The 23,379-nt window shown below is 42.4% G+C and overlaps 1 protein-coding gene across 11 annotated transcripts in view; it reads left to right on the top strand.

Annotated features, from left to right (window-relative positions):
• The first annotated feature begins 138 nt into the window (after positions 1 to 138).
• DROSHA (drosha ribonuclease III) overlaps positions 139 to 23,379 on the top strand; it is a 107,082-nt gene continuing 83,841 nt past the window's right edge. For 5 of the 11 annotated variants that reach the window (XR_004967544.1, XR_004967545.1, XM_036309104.1 and 2 more), the window contains exons 1-9: positions 139 to 276; positions 1,373 to 1,499; positions 2,805 to 2,872; positions 4,981 to 5,814; positions 11,441 to 11,533; positions 17,276 to 17,386; positions 17,616 to 17,847; positions 19,130 to 19,271; positions 21,779 to 21,966. Coding sequence is in view for 9 of the 11 variants with exons in the window: in XM_036309104.1 (XP_036164997.1) it covers positions 2,853 to 2,872; positions 4,981 to 5,814; positions 11,441 to 11,533; positions 17,276 to 17,386; positions 17,616 to 17,847; positions 19,130 to 19,271; positions 21,779 to 21,966 (1,620 nt within the window). In the remaining 2 variants the exon portion in view is untranslated. The remainder of the gene's footprint in view (positions 277 to 1,372; positions 1,500 to 2,804; positions 2,873 to 4,980; positions 5,815 to 11,440; positions 11,534 to 17,275; positions 17,387 to 17,615; positions 17,848 to 19,129; positions 19,272 to 21,778; positions 21,967 to 23,379) is intronic. The other 6 variants (XM_036309101.1, XM_036309103.1, XM_036309105.1 and 3 more) reach the window with 6 other exon arrangements.

Raw genomic sequence — 23,379 nt, 5'->3', positions numbered from 1 at the left:
GAGGACGCGAAGGGCAGAGGGCGGGCGCCCGAGGGCCCCATGAGGGCGATTGGCTTAGATGCCCAGCGCTGTCGTTGACGCGCCAATCACGGTGCGCGAGGCGCGGCGGCGAGTCCCGCTGTGTCCCGCCCGAGGTCCTGCTTTTTCTCGGGTTTGCTTTTTCATTCCCTCCGTTTCCTGTTCCGGAGGCGCTGGCGGCGCCGTGGTCTCGGCGGCTGCAGCTTAAGCCTGGCTCTACTCTGACGGTGACCTCACGGCCCGGGAGCCTTTTTGCAGGTAAAAGGACCACCTTGCGGGGGTTCGAAGAGGGAGCTTGGCGAGTGTCTGGATTTTCACGGGGCTGGAGGCCTGGGCTGCGGCCAGACGCGCCTGAAAGTTAAGCTCGGACAGCCCCTCTTCAGATCTGCAGCGCAGGGCAAGAAGGCGACCCCGAGGCCCGGGTCCCCTAGGTACAAAGGAGTGACAGATAAGAGCTTTCATTCATTGCTGGGGAGCGTGCGCTGGTCCCCGCCTGGTGTCGTCCGCGTGTCGCCGGGGAGGTGGACCGTGAGCCAGCCCATCCTGGCCGGGTTGGGGTTCACAGTCTGGCGGGAGATGCAAACAGGGAAACACGCAATTCAGCCGGAGGAAGGTGATGGGCCTGCAGATTCATCTGGGGGGAAAAGAGGACGTCTTCATAAAAGCGCAGTCACATTTGCAACTCTTTCTACATAGAACGATGTTCTGCACGTGTTAACTCTTCAAAACAGCTCTCTCACTTTCCCTGCTTCCAAACCAACCTGGAATAGGCAGACGCAGAAAATGATTGCTTTTCCACCTGTAGCAGATTCCTTGGCTTTTGAATTAAAGTTTGCATCCATAACACAGCCTGACTATACCTTTAGGAGGTCAGTTGCATAGTCAGTGTTTTCAGATGTTCTATCTGTAGGAGCATCCCGGAGGATCGCATAATGAATGTTCAGCTGTTGCACAGTGAACGAGCGTGTTAGTGATTCTGGCTGTTGCCCATTCTAGGTCCGTGAGCACGTTCCTTTGTGTTACCCCAGGGCCTAGACCCAGTGCATACCTCTTTTCTTGTGTTTATTGCATTGTGTTATTTTTATTTAAAAATGTGTTTGTATGTGGGTTCTGAGCTCCTTTAGGATTGCAGGCTGTGTCTTACTCATCTTTGTGTTCAGCACACAACCTGCGACAGTGCCCCACACGTATTGGCTCATTCAGTGTTGTATGAATCAGTGGAAAGGTTTTTGTCTGGTTTTGATAATGCATCTCTGTTGTGAATATATGTGAAAGGGAAATGCACAGTAGCAACATAGAGACATAATACTATTGGTGAGACAGTAAACCTTTATTCATCACCTACTGTGTGCAGGATGCTCTGCCAGGGGCTGTGAAGGATCCAGAAATGACTATGAATCAACCCATGTCCTCAAGGAGCTAATAATCTAGTGGAGAAGTTAGACATGTGCACACATGACTGTACTATGAGGCAGTCTCTGGTAAGTGCTATAAAAGAGGTAAGTACAGACTAAGAGGGAAGTCTACAGGGAATGAGATGATGACTTCTTAAGGGAACCAGGGAAGGCTTCACAGAAGAGGTGACATTTGACAGAGGTAGGTGGGTAGAATTCAGTCGGCAAATTCATAGGGTTGTAGATTTCAGAAGAGCAACAGCAAAGAACAATCTGGGGGATATGGTAGAATTTGGTATTTTAGGCAACGGGGAAAATCTGGAGTGATAGGTTATCTTCATGGGGAAGATAACTGAGATTAAGCCTGGAAGGAGTTGGGTTCAGATTGTGGAGGGCCTTAAATAGCAAGCATGGAGTTTGAATTTGATTCTTTTGGCAGCGAGTAGCCCGTAGTGGCAAGATCAGCTGTCTAGGCCTTAGATTTATCTTGAGGGTCTTAGTCTGAAAAATAATCATTATTCAGATGTTACTTGGTGCCTGCTATTTATGAATCCCAGTGATTGATATAGCTAAACACCTGAAACTGTTTTCATGAGCCATTTGAAAATCCACCTTAAGCTCATTGGTATTTAGTTAAAAAGACTTTAGGGAGGTGCTTCCACATTGAAACTTTTTGCATTTAATATTTATTTGAGATTTTTAAACATTTTTTTTTGAAGTTTAAGGATTTGGAAAGTCATTCACTTTCATACCATTCTTCTATGGGAAGAGTGGAGAATGAAAATCAAGGATAACTTATCTCTACAGGATTATAGTTATGTTTGAATTTGAATGCTGGTCTCATTGTGAAAGATACTAGAGTATGGAGAGGGGGAGGAGAAATAGTTATTCTCCCCAAATCTTTTAACAAATTAGAAATGGAGCCCTAACCGGTTTGGCTCAGTGGGTAGAGCGTTGGCCTGTGGACTGAAGGGTCCCAGGTTCGATTCTGGTCAAGGGCATATACCTTGGTTGCGGACACATCCCCATTAAGGGGTGTGCAGGAGACAGCTGATCAATGTTTCTCTCTCATTGATGTTTCTAACTCTCTATCCCTCTCCCTTCCTCCCTGTAAAAAATCAATAAAATATATTTAAAAAAATTAGAGATGGAATATGCCCAAATTTCCAGTCTTTTTAGCTACTGATGGTTTTGAGTCAGCAAGACAAGTATTAAAGACATCTTAAAAGTTAGTTGTAAACTTTAATTCGGTTCAGCATCCTCTTAATTTTGTTAGTTTGCTAAATGCATTGGAAAATTCAAAATTAGTGTTAAAATAATTGCAGAAACATTTTCTAGCATTATCAGTGGAGGAAACTTTTTTACGTCTCTCCTATTCTTTCTGTCCTTTAGAGCTCATAGTCTCTGTGGGAGATGTGACTCTGACCCAGACAGCACCTCATGATGCAAGGCAATACATGGTGAGTGGTGTGATGGGATTGGCAGTGGTTTTGGGAGAACAGAGAGGAGCGAGCACTGTGCTGGGTCATAGACTGGGAGAATTCAGGTATGTGACATGAGGAGGAAATGTGTTCATTTGGGCCATGTACATGGCTAGGAACTCAGCCCATAGCCATTAATGAGACAACCCAGAGCCCTGCAGTGATGGAACTCACAGTTCTCAGGTGCAGGCAGACATTAAGGATGGAATTCGGTAATTGGTTTGTGGGTTGTAATTCTTGTAGGACCTGCTAAGAAGAAGCACAGAGTGTGTGAGAGCAGGAAACCTAACAGGCCTGCAGGGTGTTGATAGTGATAGTAGAAGGTCCTGCAAGGGTGTTATTGTAGCAGCCAGGCCAGAGACAATGGTGTGAAGTGGATGGACTCAAGTATTTACAAACCAAAAATGATAGGAATTTTAAGATATTTAGTTAAAAGGGGTAAAGAAGGCAAAATCATTAGGTAATTTTCTGGTGTATGACTTTAAGACCAATATGTATCTGGTATTTTCACCATAAACCTTCATTTTTGTGGGTGACTAATTGGCTGTAAGGAAATTTTGCTGTCAAAACGATAATAACGTATGAAAGAGGGACATGATGAAACATGATAAAATGAAAAAGACTTTATTGTGAATACATTTAAAATGTGTATAGATTCATGGAAATATACAAATAACTGATTTGGTTTTGTACTTAAGCATTTGTCTTCATTCTATGGGAAATGTGGGTTCAACTCTGCCCTCAAAGAGGGTCCTCAGCCTGTCTTTCTCCTCCCATTGTAGTGTGTTTCAAAATAAGAAATGAACGCTTGGGGCAAATCATTGCCATCTGGAAGAAATGCTAGCTGTTTTAAGACTGTCACCATGAAGTGTTGTGTATTGGTTTCAAATCCTCTTGTTTATGGCCTAAGTAAAGTTGTTTTGATCTAAAGGTGACTTTGCTTATGTTGAGGACACTGTCCTGGGATGTTATTAAAATCCGTTGTCAATAAGCATTTAGCTATCGACGGGCACTGCTGGGGACTCATCGATAGGAGCATATGAAGGAGTGACTAGAGTTGAACCCATATTTCTCGTGGACTGAAGACAAGTGCTTGGTTAGGTACAACCTACACAGTTAAAATAGCTCTCGATGATCTTGAGACACTTGCTGCTGCCGTGGTCAGGTTTGTGTGACCTACTCTTGACTGGCAGTGATGTTACATTGTGCAGCGGTCCCAGGAAGAGAAGGGCCGTGAGCAAACCGTGTGTAATAGTCCCTGGAGTAATAAATAACCTCTGGAGCAGTCACCTTGCCCGCCAAACCCTGGTTCCGTCACCTGCTAGCTACATGCACCAGCAGCTAGGGCTGTAGGCCAGCCATTAATACCCAGCTCTTAGTTGGAAGGACTGACTCGCCAGAGAACCAACTTGTAGAAAGTACGCTAACTTTGGACTACATGTTATCATTTCTGTGGAAAAGTTGCCTTGAGGCCAATGAACTGTGCAGTGAAAATGTTTGTGGCAGAGATATCTATGGCAGAGATGATAAAGGTGAAAGTACCTAGAACCTGAATGGTATCTGTTGAGATAGGAAGTGCATGGGAGGAGCATGTGGTGGTGTCTTGGAGGGGAAGATCATAAATACCTTTCAGGACATGTTGCGTTGAATTTGCAGAGTCTTTGCTGAGTGGGAAAGAAGGTGAAGACAGGAAGATGCTGGTACAGATATAGAAAACGTGGGGTGTGCTGACGGGAGGGCATGGTGAGGTCAAGTATTGGGGGAACTTAAGAAAGGACGTGGTAGCACGTGGTTGAATAGTGGGATGTTGAATTCATCATTTGGAAGTGGAGTGTCTTTAGGGAGTGACATGGCCCAGGGAGTGACCCCGGCAGTGGGTTTGGTGGCTGAGACAGAGGGAGAGAAGTTTACGAGCCATGCGGAGTGTCAGATATTATGGAGAACTCAGTGTTGGTGGGTGGAATATGCCAGTGGCCTAAGGGGCCTGTCAGTTGCTCTTGAAGCTGTTCAGGCATTTGTGCAACCCTGTTTCCATAGTGAGGTGTTTTTTTTTTTTCCCCTTTTCCCCTTTTCTTTCCTCCAACAAGTCATAGAATGTCATTCCACCCAGGACGAGGGTGTCCCCGAGGGCGAGGAGGACATGGAGCCAGACCCTCAGCACCAGCCTTCAGGCCTCAGAATTTAAGGCTGCTTCACCCGCAGCAGCCTCCTGTGCAATATCAATATGAGCCGCCAAGTGCTCCTTCCACCAGCTTCTCAAACTCTCCAGCCCCCAATTTTCTGCCTCCGAGACCGGATTTTGTACCCTTCCCTCCACCCATGCCTCCATCAGCACAAGGTCCCCTTCCCCCCTGCCCCATCCGGCCCCCCTTCCCCAACCACCAGATGAGGCCCCCCTTCCCCGTACCTCCCTGTTTTCCCCCCATGCCGCCTCCGATGCCCTGTCCTAACAACCCCCCAGTCTCCGGAGCACCTCCTGGGCAGGGCACGTACCCCTACATGATGCCCCCTCCTTCCATGCCCCATCCCCCACCCCCTCCGGTCATGCCCCAGCAGGTCAATTATCAGTACCCTCCTGGGTATTCGCACCACAATTTCCCGCCTCCCAACTTTAATAGCTTCCAGAACAGCCCCAGTTCTTTCCCACCCAGTGCTAATAACAACAGCAGCCCACATTTTAGGCATCTCCCTCCATACCCACTCCCAAAGGCCCCCAGTGAGAGGAGGTCCCCGGAAAGGCTCAAGCACTATGATGATCACCGGCACCGGGATCACAGTCACGGGCGAGGGGAGAGGCATCGGTCCCTGGACCGGCGGGAGCGAGGCCGAAGTCCCGACAGGAGAAGAGCAGACAGTCGCTACAGATCCGATTATGACCGCGGCAGAACGCCATCTCGCCACCGCAGCTATGAGCGGAGCAGGTAAAACACGTGCTTTTTAATGAACTGAAGAGGCCCATACAGACGCCGTTTCTGCTTATCGGCAAACCAGACCAAAAAGATCCTGCAGTGCATTTCGATGTATGAAAGGAAATAAAGCTTGTTTTGGGCTGTTTTAAAGAGGAAGGAACAACTGACAAGTAAAGAAATTGATGTCAGAAAAAGCCACTTTTGAAAAGCATTCCAAAATTATTAATGTAGATTCCTTTCAGTGGATGTAAGCTGATTACTCTGCATAATACAGTTGACATTTTAATGATGATCCAATGAGAAACCATATATTTTTTTTGCATTATATTTAGTTATGTTCAAAAGCATCATCTCAGAATACGGTACTTGCATTCCTTCGGAATTGATGATCTGCCTATATTACCAATTAAGAATTAAACTAGTTAACGAGCAGAACTTGCTTTCTGATTTTTAGGGTAAATGGAAGTTTATTGTACCTTGCTGCCTTCTTGATCTGTTTCTTTATAAAATGAGCTTATATTATCCATTATCAAAGTTAGAGTTTTCAGAATAGCTTTAACCCACTTTTGTTGCACTAAAACAAATTCATACTGAAGAAAATTGTATTTAAAAAATACTGTTCCATTCCAGGTTACATTTCCTTTTTTCAAAAGACCAAATACCTGTATATCCAAGAGAATAAGGTTTTCAGCAGGTGTGCTGAAACGGATCCATAGATGGCGTCCTAGAAATGCTCTGAAGTTATATGTAGAATTTTATGTGTATTATTTTTTTTTTTCTGTAAGTAAATCAGTACCTTACACCAGATTCTCAAGAGGTGGTGTGAGTCTGTTATCCCAAAAGTCTGAGAACTCTTGGTTTAGGTGGAAAAATAAAAACAGACAGGTAATGATTGTATTAATGCTTACTTGTACTTTCAGTGAACTCTTTATATCGATAAAGATTTGAGGTTTCCACTTGTCAAGCTGATAACAGTGCTTCTCCCTCTGTCCCCTGTGGCGTGTTTACCTTGGTTGTCTTGTGGACCTTCTGTGCTGCACACGTTTGAGCTCAGCACACCAGTTCACTTCTCGGTATGGGATTGTAGGGAGCTGGTCTCAGCTCCTGGGCCCTCAGTGCACCTCTCGGTTTCCACATTTTTCTCATGGCTGTCGGTGTGATTCTGATTGAACATTTTGCCAGTAAGTGGTGATGTGTTGTTGCTTTTCCCTGATGCCAGTGGGAGGGTGAAGGGAATGTGTTTCCTGTGGAGATGATGGATTTGAGAGTCGGTCGTCTGTTAAGTCTTTTCAGTGTGAGTTACTATTTCTGGTCAATTTTGTTCTTAATTATTCTGTGATGGACTAGTTAGTAGAGGCCTGGGATAGTGTATTTTATAGGTTGTTTTTTAAAAATTCTTTATTGTTTAAAGTATTGCATATGTTTCCTTTTTCCGCCATTGATCTCTCCCTGGCCACTCCCACCCCTCAGTGCATGCCCTCACCCCCTCTACTGTCTGTGTCCATTTGTTATGCTTATATGCATGCATACTGTCCTTTAGTTGATGTCTTACACCCTCCTCTCTCCCTTGCCTTCCCTTCGAGGTTTTATGGTCTGTTTGATGCTTCTCTGTCTCTGGATCTATTTGTTCATCAGTTTATGTTGTTGATTATATTTCATAAATGAGTGAGATCATGTGATATTTATCTTTCTTTGACTGGCTTATTTTGTGTAGCATAATGTTCTCCATGTCCATCCATTGAGAATGTCTATCTGTTGAGAATGGTAAGAGTTCTTTCTTTTTTACGGCAGGGTAGTATTCTATTGTGTAGATGTACCACAGTTTTTTAATCCACTCATCTGCTGATGGGCACTTAGGCTGTTTTCAAATCTTAGCTATTGTAAATTGTGCTTCTATGAACATAGGGGTGCATATATCCTTTCTAATTAGTGTTTCTAGTTTCTTGGGATATATTCCTAGAAGTGGGTTCACTGGGTCAAATGGGAGTTCCATTTTTAACTTTTTAAGGAAACTCATACTGTTCTCCACAGTGGCTGCACCAGTCTGCATTCCCACCAGCAGTACACGAGGGTTCCTTTTTCTCTGCATCCTCACCAGCACTTTTCATTTGTTGATTTGTTGATGATAGCCATTGTAACAGGTGTGAGATGGTACCGCATTGTCTTTTTGATTTGCATCTCTCGGATGATTCGTGACTTTGAGCATGTTTTCATATGTCTCTTGGCCTTCTGTATGTCCCTTTTCCAAAAGTGTCTATTTAGGTCCTTTGCCCATACTTTATCTATACTAATAAAAGGGTAATATGCTAATTAGATTGGGAGACCTTCCAGGAGACCTTCCGGATGTTCTTCTGGACAAAGCCATGTGGAGGGGCTGAGGTAGAGGCAATTAGAGGCCAAGAGGGGAGGGCAAGAGGGCAGTTGTGGGTGATCAGGCTGGTAGGGGGTAGGGCCGTTGGGGGTAAGCAGACCAGCAGGGGGGCCAGTTGGGGGTAAGCAGGCCATCAGTGGGGGTCAATTGGAGGTGATCAGGACAGCAGGAGGGGGCAGTTTGGAGTGAGCAGGCCAGCAGGGGGGCAGTTGGGGGTGAGCAGTCCAGTGGGGAGAGAGGGTGGGGGCAAGCAGGCCAGCAGGGGGGCCAGTTGGGGGTGAGCAGGCTGGCACGGTGGGCAATTGGGGGTGATCAAGCTGGCGGGGGGGCATTTGGGGGCAAGAAGGCTGGCGGCGGGGGGCAGTTGGGGGCGAGCAGGCCAGCAGGCAGAGTGGTTAGGGGCAATCAGGCAGGCAGGCAGGTGAGCGGTTAGGAGCCAGCAGTCCCGGATTGTGAGAGGGATGTCCGACTGCTGGTTTAGGCCCGATCCCTGTAAACTGGCAGTAGGACATCCTTCGAGGGGTCCCAGATTGGAGAGGGTGCAGGCCAGGCTGAGGAACACACCCCTCCTCCGTGCACGAATTTTGTGCACCGGGCCACTAGTAGTTTTATGATACAAATCTAAACTGGAGAGAGTTTGCTTCAGAGTTCAGTATGATTGTTAATAATCCTGTTGCTGTGGAGGCATTTTCCTGCAAACTTCAATATTCTAGGTTGCATTTGTTTTTCTGTTTTGGACTTAAGTTAGATCTGAGTTTTTAGGGCTCTGATGTAAAATCCTAAAATTTTCCATCCAGGCTTAAATTGGAGTCATGTGTTTGAAGAAACTCAGATGTCTTATAAACTGAGGGGTCTATCAATAAGTGAAATGAAGTGCCAAAAGCATACTGTTATTCTACATTATCCTAAACCATAACTCCTTTGCTATGAAGGACTGTTTAGGCGGTTAGCTCATCTTTCTAAATGGCTTTATTTGTATTGGAGTTGTTTTATATGATGTTGTACTTGAGATGTTTGCCCTGGAGCCACCTTGGCGTCACAGTCACATTATAACCGGCTCCCTTTGGGGCTTTCGGCAGGGGATCAGTCATCTGTCTCATATGGGATGCTTCTGTGAAATACACATGGGGCACGTGAAGTCCCAGGGTAACTTCTGGTAGTATACTGGAGAAAACCAAAGCTTCACACATTGATGCATTAGCTTGTGCTCAGTTTATGCAAATTCTATAGCCTGTCCTCTGACCACCTCTCCCCTTACTTCTTGGGGTAAGTGAATCTGTCCCTTTTCAAATTCCACTTTCCTTCTTTTTCTCCTCCGAAATGTGGTTGAACAGTAATTACAAGGTTGTTTTAGGCAAACTATTGCTAGAGAAGGTTTGTGAGGAAGTGAATATATGTACTTGTTGGGAAAGGTCAGGGTGGCTGTGGGGAATGGGAAGAGAAACAGCTGCTGACACGGCACACTGACCTTGCTGGGTGCAGCGTGGTGAGGATGGTGTGTGGCTTCCCATCGTGCGTGGTGCTACAGAGCGGTAACCCCATAGCTGTCCTGTTGCGTGCCGCCGGTGGAGAGTTAGTGTTCTGCACCTAAGGGATACCTTCGTGCTCTCAAACAAGGACGAGTCTTGAGAACAGTAACCTTAACATTGTTTTTCTTGCTTTAAAGGTGTTCATCATATTGTGTTTTCTAAGGTGATTTATATCCAAATCGGTCTTTTCAATTTATACCCACACAGGTAGCAGTCATCAGCAGTGCTGTTCTTGAGTGCAAAATTCTGTTGCCTAGATGTTAAAAAACCAAAAAAAAAAAAAAAAAATTAGGAATATCTTCTAAATAGAGTTTTTATTTGGAAATATAGGTAATTTAAATTATTCTTTTTAGCAGCCATACCACTACAGATTATATCTTTGTCATGTGGTACTGCTCACATGTTGGATTAATTGCCTAAAAATAAACTGGACTTTTAGAAGGGTATCTGATAAAGTATGTAGATTCCCAAGCTCTGGCTACTTTATTTTGGATAGCTGGTGTATACCTGAGTCTTATGTATGCGTCAGAGTACATTATTCAAAGGAGGCTTCCTTGTGGAGGGGGTGATTTAAAAAATATTTTTATTCATTTCAGAGAGAGAGAGAGAGAGAAACATTAGTGATGAGAGAGAATCATTGATTGGCTGCCTCCTGCACGTCTCACACTAGGGATCAAGCCCGCCACTTGGGCATCAAGCCCGCAACCTGGGCATGTGCCCTGATTGGGAATTGAACCGTGATCTCCTGGTTCATAGGTCAACACTCAATCACTGAGCCACACTGGCCAGGCAAGGAGGGGGTGATCTGTAAGTAAAAACACAATTTTAGTTTTTTATATCTAAGTAGTGACCGATCTTTATCAGTTTTATGAGTCTCAGTTTCAAAGTATTTGCACTTCTATTGGCTATTGGGGGATATTTTTTAGTTCAGACATTTTTATAGTCATTTGCTGTATTCAGGCTAACACAGCATTTTTTAAATTATTTATTCTGAGATCATGTGATTAGTTTCCTTCGATTTAGTTCTGATTCAAACACACTAGAGTTCCGATTTTTGTTCCAGATCATTGTACTTATTAAATAGACTCAGAAGTTATTATTATTATTATTAAATTTGTCTAGTTTTACATTGGAAGGTTTTAAAATCCCTCCTATTTTTATATTAAACTCATGGTCTCCATCGAGAGTTTTTTGCTGATGAAAATTGCATTTAAAGGTACAGTGACGTACAGACTCATGGCATTAGTGATCGCTACAAGTACAACTCAGGCTGATAACCTGTAAGGGTTCAGAGCTCTTTCGTCATAGAACCGAGTTCTAATGCTTACTACCAAAGCTTTGATTTACATTTACTTGATGGCTGAAATTGAGAGTTTCCTAGAAATCAATGGGCAGTAGAATTCTTTTAAGTTTTCCCTGTAGGTTAATAACTAAGGATTGGCTGGTTGGAAGGTCTCTAGAGAAGATTATGATGAAATTCCCTTTCTTGCTTTGCGTCAGGGTTGACTTCTTTCTGTAAAGAAAACAGCAAAAAAATGTCCAAGTCAGTTAACTTCTGTAAAGTGAACAGCTCCTTTGTTCTCTAATAAATGAAGGATGAATAAAAATGTCCCATAGAGAATAATGCCTGAAAAATTCTTAGGTAAGGGCCATTGATTTAGAAGATGAATTCAGTGAAAAGAGGTGGTGTTTTTTAGTCTTTCTGTTGAAAACAGCTCTGTGTATTAATTCCTTTAAGAGAGCGGGAACGGGAGAGACCCAGGCACCGGGACAGCCGAAGATCACCATCTCTGGAAAGGTCCTACAAAAAAGAGTATAAGAGACCTGGAAGGTAAGCAAGGAGTTCACGCTGAAAGAAGTCATAGGAGTATCTCCTTGAATTCAGATTTTGTGCTTATGCAAGGTATCAGCCACGTCTCCAAAATAGCCCAAGAGTCTTCCAGAATGCCCTGTGGAAAGCTAACGCAGCCACTGACTTAAAAACTTTACTTTCAAGATGTATTGATTATGCACAAGGGTAATCTTGATAAATTAGTAATTATATGGACCACTTTTTCTGACGTCAATTGCTATAAAACTGTGCATTAATAATGCAGTTTTTTTTAAAAAAACTACACCTTGGAAATTCATAATTATGTTTTAAAATTTACTTGTTACAGAAAAAAGCAAAACTCCACTCACACTTTATTTAGAAAAATGGGATTGAGATGTTATAAACTAAAACTTGCAGAATGTAATTAATTCTATACAGAGAAGTAAAATGCATGGTCTTATATAATGGTAATTAAGAATAACACTGGGGTCCGGCAGATTTGGGGTCAATTATTACTTCTCCCAGCTATGTTAGTGAATTGATTTATCTTTTTAAGCTTCAGTATCTATCTGAAGTAAGGATACTTATAAATGCCTTGAGTGGTGGGGGTCTTTGAGATAATACATGTAAACACTAGAACTGGACCCAAAATTAATGCCAAGTAAATGGTAACTGCGTATTTATATAATTATTGCCTGATCATTTGGCTCTAAAAATTGGTAGAGTACAAGAAAAGTAGAAAAAAAGGATCTATATATACAAAAGCCCAGAGACCAGAACAGCGGAACGACCAGAACGACCAGTGGTTATGATGCGCACTGTGGCAGCCAACCAGCCTGATCTGGGCCCCACCCGCGGCCCCTCCTCCCAGCCTGCCCTGCCCCCTATTGACCCTCCCCACCTCGATTAAATTTGTGCACCAGGCCTCTAGTTTAAAGATAAAAGAGATTATTGAAATAGAAAACAGAACTGTAGCACTATAACTATTTGTAAACAGATGCAAGACTTTGAAAGGTCATACAATTTAAAAAGTGGCAAATCAAGAAAAGAAATACATTGCATTAGGTAAGAGAGAATATATCATGATAGGAATAAAGGAGATTTAAAATTTACAACACATTGACATAAGTTAGAAACTTTATTTGAAAACTTTAGAAACATGGATGTGATGGGTTGATTTCTATGAAAACAAAAATTACAAACTTCACACAAGAAGCAGAAAATTTTAATAGACCAATAACTATGAAAAACATTGAAAGAATGGAATTTGTACCACCTACTAATAAGTTTTAAACTGTTCTAGAACTCGGAAGAATATGGAAAGAAAGCTCAATTCAGGCTGTGATATCAGGAAAACCCAGATGGCAAAACTTAACCAATGAAAAGAAAACTAAAACACAGTCTCACCTATGAATATGGACATGAAAATCTGAGTAGTAGATTAGCAAATTGTTTCCAGTAGTGTGTTAAAATAACTGAGAATGTATTCTGAGATTGCATGGATAGATGGGTTAGTATTAGGAAATCTGTAACTAAATTTTTGTGTCCTAATCAATAGATTTTTTTCAGTACCTGCCTATTAGATATTTCAAATAAAATGAGCATCGATTATGAGTATAAACTTCAGTAAACTAGGAATATAAGCAGACTTATTTAATATGATAGAGGACGTTATTTCATGATGAACATTGTCATCACCATCTCAAAATAACCTTACAGGCTTATTGAAACCTTACAGGCTTTCCCATACAAGTTAGAAAAAAGGCAAGGCTCCAGTGCCTATTGCTGTTGCCTAACATTGTATAACTTAATCCACAAGCAAATGAAATACTTACATTACTGTGTCTCCCGGGTATTGTACTGGTGCAAGTGATATAGTTAACAACAGATCCCACTTTACAGGAATCAGAAGATTAAGTGCTGTGAGAAGTGCTTTTTATAGATCAAGTACATGTTGCTCTGGGAATGCTGTGGTGAAAAACTCAGTCTAGAGTAGTCATAGAGAGATGGACATTTTACTGATACCTAAAGCATGCGTAGGGATGTACTATGAAAGGGGGAAGAGAAAAGAGCATGTGTGAAGGTCACAGTGTCGAGAAATGCTCTCTGAAGATCAAGCCTGGAATGAATGACTTTAGAAGGTGTTTGTAGTAATTCAGAAAGAAATAATTGTGCCTAGACCTGGGCAATGACAGTAGTAATGGGGAGCGGTAGAGGTATTTTTGAGATAGAGTCAGTAGGACTTGGTAACTGATCCTGGGGGAAGAAGACTCAGTGAGATCTGATGTTCCCCATTGAGGGTGGGGAATACTAAGAAAGGCAAGAGGATGAGTTCAGTCCTGGATATATGTAGTTAAGAATTTGTGAGACAACCAAATGGAATTGTGTGGTAGTAAATTGGATACATAGGTGTAAAATTCAGAAAAGAGATCCCAGATGGAAAAACTACTTGCCATGGATTAAATGAGATTAACCAGGAAGAGTTTGTTTGGTGAGAAAGGACCTGCAGAACAGATGAGGGAAGAGGTAAGGGTAGAAAAAAGCCAAGATACTGTGTTGGTGGAAACCATTGGGGACCCATTTGAGGTTGATGATTTTTAGTGTCGAGTATGGAAATCTCTTCAGTCTAGTGGTTTCTTCTCCAGTGCCCAGAAACTTGTGGAGACAACAGACATGGATTCTCTTAGTTCTCACCAATGCAGTAGGTGAGAAAAAAAACTAGAGATGTAAATACTGTAAAGGAGGAAAAGTTACCATAGTTTATAATATAATATATTGTTAAGAAACAGTTTCAAATTTGGATTTTGAAATTTGGAATGCCTGAGACACCTAAAAAAGATGTCCTATTAAAAAAAAAAAAAGAAAGAAAAACGAGTCCTAATTGATGTTTATAGTAGTCAACCCTGACCATCCATCATCCAGTATACCTGCCTAAAGGGGAGGGGATGAGGCTGCCTTTTACCTGTGTTTCCTGATCATAGTAAACATTTGGCAGGATTTTTAATACATGTCAAAATGTCTGTGCCAAGCAACCATGTTAGCATTTACTACTTACTAGCTTTGTGATATTGGACAAGTGACATAATTCCTAATTCTGTTTCCTCTGGAGGGATGTGCATATCTGCCTCATAGCTTTCTTGTAAGGATTAAATGTGAGTGTCAGTAAAGTGCTTAGCAGAGTGTCAGGCTCACAGGAAGCACCTAAAACAAACAGAACCACACGACCGGGAGTTACATTGCCATTATTAGCTATTGGTGTATCAGGAAAATTCAAGTGGATCAGTGAAGAAACAATGAGGATTAACGCACTTAGGTTGACAGTTATTTATAAAAAAAAATACTGAAATTAATAGCCTTCCTACATAAACCAGGAAAACCTACTTAGAAAGTAATGAAAAAAATGTAGATTCACTATAGAAACTTTATACTAATTAAAATTAAATATCTTAATAAAACTTTAAAAATTATATAGAACAATGGGAAGGAAACATAAGTAGCTGATGACAAAGAAGTAATATAAAAGAGGGGAGGATATGCCATATTTCCATAGTGGAGGTGGAAGAATACCAGTTTTCTTCAAAATCTATAATTTTAATGTAACCAGTTGAAGTATGGGTTTTAGAACTTTATGAGTCACTAGAGGCCCAATGCACGAAATTCGTGCAAGAGTAGGCCTTCCTTCCCCGGCTGACGGCACTGGCTTCCCTCTGGCACCCGGGACCCGGGCTTCCCTCGCAGCCCTTACTTCATCCGGAAGGACGTCCGGTCAAATTAGCATATTATGCTTTTATTATTATAGATTATTTGGAATAGAAATGAGAATAAGGAAAAAAATGAGAATGTAGCTTTAGTAGTATTAAATGTCCTATAAACACAAAAGCGTAAAAGCAATTTGATGTGGATGTAAATAGATCAATGAAACTAATACTGAGCAACAGTTAAATATATATAAACATTTACATCTATCATAAAATTGTTTTTTCAAATCAGAGGAAAAACTGATGTGGGGACAATTGGCAAGCCATTTGGAGGGAAAAACTGAAATTTATGCCATATATCATAAAAGGATGAAGTTAAAAAATTAAGTGTTATAAGTAACTGAAGAAAATATAAAATATTTACTTAACCTTGAGATGGGAAAGGATTGTAAGCATAACACTAAGGAGGAAGCATAAGTTTAAAAGTCTCTAGATTTGGCCAAATGAAAGTTATAGGTAGCAATAGGCAGTTGGAATTTAAAAGGAAAACAAAAAACTGAGAAAGGTTAATTACATAAGACAGAAGAATGGTGATAATCTTAATAAAAAAGTCAATAAATAAAAGGACTACAATCCTAATTTTAAAAATATTGTCAAAGCATATGACTGGGAGGTTCATGAAAGAAGTGAACAAGTAATGTGTAATTTTAGTAGTGATAAAAATTAGCAAGTTAGGTTTAATGAGATACTTTTGTCATCAGAATGGCAAGATTAAAAACAATCATGTTGACAGGGTGTGTGGAAATGGGAACTCAATACGGTGTTGATGGTGGTCTAACCTGGTACTATCTACCTGTAGAGAAGCCTTGAGAAGAGTGCACACACACTCTTAGTGTGAAGCAATCTGACAAGTGTGCAGAGAACACAAGTGTGTTCATGGTAGCATTGTTTACAATGGCAAAAAAATGGTGACAACCTAAATGATTGTACTCAGATTTGTTAAATTATGGTATATGCATATGAAATAATAATATGCATTTATTAAGTGGTTCAGATGTAGATGTATTGAAATAGAAAGGCTTTGATTTACCAATGAGTGAGAAGGACAGGCTGTAGAGTAGCAGTCGCCCACTGGTGGTCCGCGGACCACTGGTGGTCGGTGGTCTGAAAAGTTGGCGACTGCTGCTATATATAGAGGTCTTTTTTGGTTGAAGCTTGTGTATATTTATATATATTCTTATATCTATACGTTTTAACACAATTGTGAAATATGGTGGTTATCTCTGTGTGGTAGTATGGGTGATTTTAATTTTGTTAATGCTTAATTTTTTTCTTACAGTGAACAAATATACATTTTCCTTTGCAGTTACTTTTTTCTTCTGGTAACAAATGATGTGCATTATAATATTTAGAAGTTATATTAGTAAGTTCAGTATATATTATCTTTCTAATCACCCACCTCTTCCCCCGATGAATACACACCTACATGCTCACACTTTCCCTGTCATAAAATTAGAAGTTAGTGGTAGGGTTGATGGAAGAGTTCATTAGTGGCTTTGATCCAGATGTACACATTCTTGGGTAATAGTGACTTTGTTAGTGGAGCTGCAGAGGCTGCCAGCATAACGCTCACAGAACAGGTCCCACCTAAATTTCTGGGGCTTAAATTAAAATCTATCCTGTAGGTTCTCCCTTCAAGCACATCCGTAAGTTGGGTCTTTGCAAAATTTAAACCCCAGAAATTCAAAGAGATAGAGTTGTTTTTATCCTTTTAACTGAGTTAATATTAGTATTTGTGGGGATCAGAATTAGAGAAAGTGGTGATTCATGAAGTAGTAATACCCACGTGTGGGATTCCGGAGAGACGGTTAGGGATGATGTAACTGGTTCACTTTTAGATTATGGTCCTCAGGCTAACATTATTCCAAGTTCAGACCATGTTTTGCGAAACCTTTTTTCCCTCAGCAGAGCAGGATGTGGAGGACTCAGAACTAGCGTTCTCATGTGGAACTGCCTGTATGTAGACATTTCCAGATATTCCCCAAGTATCTTTCTCTTCTAGGAGTTACGGTTTGCCAGTTGCTCCTGAACCTGCTGGATGCACACCAGAATTACCTGGGGAGATTATTAAAAATACAGATTCTTGGGCCCCACCCCCGGAGACTGTGAATCAGTAAGTAGATCTGGGGTAGGGCCTGGGGATTTGTATTTTTAAACAAGTCACTTCAGGTGATTCTGATGCCACCAGACTGGTGTTTGGGGTTCGCTGGCTTAACGAGAAGTAAATGTGGTGGTTTGGCATGGCATTTTTATTTTATGTGAAAAGTGAACAAAGTGAAGTAGAATAGTTTTACAGCAGAAGAACCTCTTTAATAATTAGCCTCCTTCACCCCCTTTTGAAGTCGCTCCCCCAGTAGGGAGAAGAAGAGAGCTCGTTGGGAGGAAGAAAAAGACAGATGGAGTGACAGCCAGAGCTCTGGCAAAGAAAAGAATTATACCTCCATCAAGGAAAAGGAGCTGGAGGAGGCGCCGCCCGACAAGAACGAGGAGGAGGAGGAGGAGCTCCTTAAGCCTGTGTGGATTCGGTGTACCCACTCGGAAAACTACTACTCCAGTGACCCCATGGATCAGGTGGTAGGTCTGAGGCAGCAGAGAAGCTACAGACCGGCATCTAAACCCCGGCACTATGGGCATTTTGTGCTGGATAGTTCTTTTTGGTGGGGCCTGCCCTGTGCATTGTAGGATGTTGAGCAGCATCTTTGGGCTCCGCACTAGATGCCAGTAGAACCCCTCCCCAGTTGTGCTAACCAAAGCTGTCTTTAGACATTGCCCATCTCATCTGTAACCTTTTCACACCTGCAAAGTCCTTTCTGCCATGTAAGGTAACATATTCAGTTTCCGGGGATTAAAACGGGGACATCTTTGGGGGTGGGGGTATTGTGGCTCAGCCCACCTACCCTGAGATGAGGAGGTCTCTGCCCCAAATCTGAAGGAAATCATGGTTTTATTAGCAAGGAAGAAGGGGACAGTGGCTGCCATAGGGGTTATTCTTAAAGGAAAACAACCAAGTTGTAGGCACTGAGGTTCAGAGAGTTTAAACAGGCAGAACTTTTATTTTTTCTTACATTTTTTAAGGGTGTGTTAAAACTCCAGCATAGAACGATGGCTGGTGGACCAGGAGCCCAGCATTTGCCTTTGCATCTTGTCAGCTGGTGCAGTGAGGTATTGAGAATGCCAGTGTGGTCCCAGCATCACCAATGTCATAATGAGGAAAAGCAATTACCCCCTTTTGGGTATACTGCAGATTGTAGGATTTGTTTTAATTTTCTTTTTACGTCTGAAAGGTCTGGTTCTTACATTTTGAAAATTATGTCCAATAGTATGGACCTTTAAGATGATTTTCAGCCTGGGAAGAGAGTAGGGAAAAGTGGGAAACTTCCTCTAGGATTGTAGTACAGGACCCTGTGTTTGTGGTTTGTGGAGTGTGTGTGTGTGTGTGTGTGTGTGTGTGTGTGTGTGTGTGTGTCTCGGAGTATGTGTGGGATATATAGGATATTTCTCTTTGATCATCGGATTAATGTGGAAGACAGACTTTCAGGTATTATGAAATCAGGGGGTCATGATTTTCTTTGTCATTTCAAAAAGGCAAAGACAAAGAGCCCTCATGTTTGTGAATGTTGGCAGACTGCCCCCTCATGTGACAGCATGGATGTGTGTTTGATTCACAATTCCCAGCATTGGGAATTTTGTTTTTACCTATTTGTTAAATTGAGGGTTGAAAATGGCACGTTGCTGTTACAAATCTTTGATTATTTGTGAGGTCTTACATTTCTTTGGAAAGACTATTTTTTAATATAGATTCTAATATTGATTTTTTAAAATATAGATTCTAAAACTGATCCTTTATTTTTCAAAGGGGGATTCTACTGTAGTTGGAACAAGCAGGCTCCGCGACTTATATGACAAATTTGAGGAAGAGCTGGGGAACCGGCAAGAAAAGGCCAAAGCCGCTAGGCCCCCGTGGGAGCCTCCCAAGACAAAGCTGGATGAAGATTTAGGTGAGTCAGCAGCTACCAGACCAGACCCTGTGCTGTTATTACTGCTTCATCCGGGACTTTTGGGATGTGTCCTTGGGCATCCTACATTAAATTCCTCCCTCTCATTTTATTTTATTGATTTATTTTTATTTTTATTTTTTAAAATACATTTTTATTGATTTCAGAGAGGAGAGAGAAGGAGAGAGAGAGAAAAAAACATCAGTGATGAGAGAGAATCATTGATCTGCTGCCTCCTGCATGCCCCGCACTGGGGATTGAGGCCCGCAACCCGGGCACGTGTCCTTGACCAGAATCAAACCTGGCACCCTTCAGTCCGCAGGCCGATGCTCTATCCACTGAGCCAAACAAGCTAGGGCTCATTTTATTTTCCTTAAATATAGTCAGCAAAATACATACCAATGGAATTTTCTTCTTTTTGTAGTTTTTCCCAGTCACATGCAGCAGAATACATAAGAGATCTCATTTGCAAGTTACACTAATAATTGTGTCCCTTGTAGAACTGTCTAGTATTAGAATCAGAGGGACTGTATAGTCCAGCCTCCTGCCAATCGCGGGGGCCTGTTCTCAGTTCGTGGTGCCTCTGACAGGCATGCCTCCCCTCGGGGCCCTGCCCACTGTCAGCTGCTCCTGAGTTGATGAGCAAGTGCAGCTGCAGCCCAGCTCCGCTGGAAGGCATCTCTCTACTCGCAGAGACACTTTCCATAGCTTTCTCATATGGTGGTCTATTTTATCAAGTGTCTGAGGTTCCAAGTAGATGCTAAGATCTTTGAGGATAGAAATGCTTTTTGCCACTTGGTGTCCTTGGCCCCTAACAGAATGCCATGCTCAGCTGAGATATTCCTTATGCGTTTTCCTTTGTTCTCTGGCTCTCTGTGCCACCTTCACCGTGTCTCCCAGGCTGAGACGCAGTGTCCATGGTGGGTAAAAGCACTCACTGACCCGGCTGGCCTGGGTTCGAGTCCCTTCTCCTCCATCTGACATGCGACCTTCTGCAAGTGATTTAATTCTCTCTGCCTCCCTTTTGTCATCTGTAAAAGAGGGATGACATTGGTCTCATGGTGTACACTTGAAAATACAGCTGTGTAGGGGTTGGGTTATGTTTTTAAAAAATATTTTTATTGATTTCAGAGAGAGGAAGGGAGAGGGAGAGAGAGATAGAAACATCAATGATGGGAGAGAATCATTGGCCAGCTGCCTCCTTCACGCCCCCCAACCAGGGATCAAGCCTGCAACCCGGGCATGTGCCCTGACTAGGAATCTTAACGGTGACCCCCTGCTTCATAGGTTGACGCTCAACTATTGAGCCACACTGCCTGGGTGGGGTTGGGTTTTATTACTGTGCATTAATCTTTTGTAGGATTAATCTAAATTCTAGATCTGTTTTTTATTTTTTTTTTTTATTTTTTTTTTTTTATTTTTTTTAAATATATTTTATTGATTTTTTACAGAGAGGAAGGGAGAGAGATAGAGAGTTAGAAACATCGATGAGAGAGAAACATCGATCAGCTGCCTCCTGCACATCCCCCACTGGGGATATGCCCGCAACCCAGGTACATGCCCTTGACCGGAATCGAACCTGGGACCCTTCAGTCCGCAGGCCGACGCTCTATCCACTGAGCCAAACCGGTTTTGGCTAGATCTGTTTTTTAATTGTGCTAAAATACACATAGCACAAAATCATTTTTAAGTACAGTTCAGTAGTGTTAAGTACATTTCACATATCTCTAGACTCCTTTTATCCTGCTAATCTGAACCTATTCCCATTAAACAGCAACTCCCATCTCCCTCCACCAGCCCCTGGCACTGACCATTCTACTTTCTCTCTATGAATCTGACTACTCTAGGCACCTCCTATAAGAAAAATCACACAGTGTTTGTCTTTTTGGACTGGCGCACTAAGCATAATCCTGGGTCTGTTTTTATCCAGTCACTTTTAAAGTCTAAAATCTTTTATTGCTACTATTGAGAGAAACATTTAAACTTGAGTCTGGCATTCAGAGCCATCAGTCTGGCAGTTATGACCCTTCAACCCTCACCCCCAGGATGTTTCTGCGAGGCCTTTGCTGCAGCCTGTGTCCCTGTGCTCTCGCCTCCATGCTTTTGCGTGCAGTGTTCCCTCTGTTCCTTTCCTCTTGCTGCCTCCTCCTCAGCCACCCACCCCACCTCCGTGCCTGGGTGGTGTGCACCCGTTCTAGAAAACCGCCGGTGACCTTTCCAGATCAGGGACTTGCTCTTGTCTGAATTGCTGCACCTTTTAAAATACATAATCCCATGCTACTGTGGCTTGCATATTCTCTGGCACCAAGCCTTTCTCTGTAAAAATCTTTTGTTTGCTTTCCCAGCTAGATCGTGCCTTAGCATTATGGGCTGTATGACTTTTCATGGTATTGCTGAGCAGAGTGCTTGGCACTCAAATATTTGCTGAAAGGATAAACAACTGTCCTTGCATTGAGAGGTTTGGGTCATTGGGAAGTCTCCGAGTGTAACCATCTTGTGAATTTCTTCAGCCTCTCTCCGTGTTTGCCCCTCACCTCTGTTAGAAAGTTCCAGTGAATCCGAATGTGAGTCTGATGAGGACAGCACCTGTTCTAGCAGCTCCGACTCTGAAGTTTTTGACGTCATAGCAGAAATTAAACGCAAAAAGGCCCATCCCGACCGGCTTCACGATGAACTCTGGTACAATGACCCAGGCCAGGTGCGCATGTGTTTTATGTTCTTGCTGGGAAGGGTGCAAACCACTCGTCACATTTATGACTCCAGGTCCAGAAGATGCATGTCGGCTCGTATCGAAACTGAATTTTCCTCTGGGCGCTGTGAGCCATTCTCCAGAGCTCATTTCCTCCAGCCTCAGAGTTCGGCTCCAAAGCATAAGCACCAGAGCAACTGTGCCTTGAATCATTTTTGACGACGTTGGTAAATCCTGGGTTAGGGAACCGGATAATGGCGCTGCCTCATTAAACTTGCAGTAAACGGAAGGAGACAAATGGTAGAGTGAGGGCGAGAGGACTTGTAGGTCTTTTTAAAAGTAGTTCGTCTGGAAGGCATCTTACAGCAATATAATAAACAATGTCTTCAGTCCTATAAAACTTCATATTTCTTAGTTAGTAATAGTCACAGTTCCATGGAAGCTCCCTTCCTCGTTAAGTATGTTTGAGCTAATGATGTCATTGCTGGACATATTTTTATTTCTACTTAGGGTTTTCTTATGAAGTACTACATAATACAAAATAGTATCTTTATAAGAGATTGGTATTTCACAAATATACAACGCAAGAAAAATAGCATCTAATGCATATAAAGTTATTAAGCATAATAAAACACATACCTATAAGAAGATAATTTACAATTGAAATAAATTCATACCATTCTATATTGAATGTTCTTTTGGCTCTTATTAGAGGATGGCTAACTAAACTGTCTTTCTCAGTAGAATTCATATAGTTAGAATGCCCGCCAGAAATGCACTTTGTGGTGCCTTTTGCTCTCTTGGAATTGAGCAGAAGTGTTTGCAGTTGTCCATGCATTTTGAAACTTACTTTGATATATTAATCATGCATATGATCTCTTAAATAGCTTCAATGAGTTTTAATTCACATACTGTATAGATTATACACTTAAAGTGCACAATTCAATGTTTTTTAGGATATTCACAGGACTGTACAGCCATCATCACAATCCAATTTTAGTGCATTTTCATCTCCCCTGGAAGAAATCCTATGCCCATCAGTAGTCACTTCTCTGCCCCCCAGTGTGTGTGTGTTTTTTTTAACGGCCTATTCTCCTGTCCAGAGCCTGCCCCTTGGTTTCTGAGGGTTCTTAGTCCATCAGAGCACCCTGTGCAGCCTCACCATTCTGTTCACTAGATCTGGTGTTGTGTCCTCGGTACAGCCGAGCCTTAAAAGGGCTGATCTGCGTCAGGGCCCAGCCCCTGGTAGAGGCAGGAATGCGGGGTGTCTGTCTGCTCCCTTGAAAATCAGTGAGCACGAGGTGATCTTCCACATTTTCCCTCATGAGTTGTGACCATCACTGGGCGTGTGCTGTGACTCTTGAGGGCACCCCATCACATCTCTGTTTGCCAGCTGTTACTTGGGATAATTACCCAGTCTTT

The sequence above is a fragment of the Myotis myotis genome, unplaced genomic scaffold (assembly GCF_014108235.1).
Source record: "Myotis myotis isolate mMyoMyo1 unplaced genomic scaffold, mMyoMyo1.p scaffold_m19_p_5, whole genome shotgun sequence".
In the NCBI taxonomy this organism is placed as follows: Eukaryota; Metazoa; Chordata; class Mammalia; order Chiroptera; family Vespertilionidae; genus Myotis; species Myotis myotis.
Note: the sequence above shows the minus strand (reverse complement) of the source record. Positions and strands in the feature narration are given on the sequence as shown.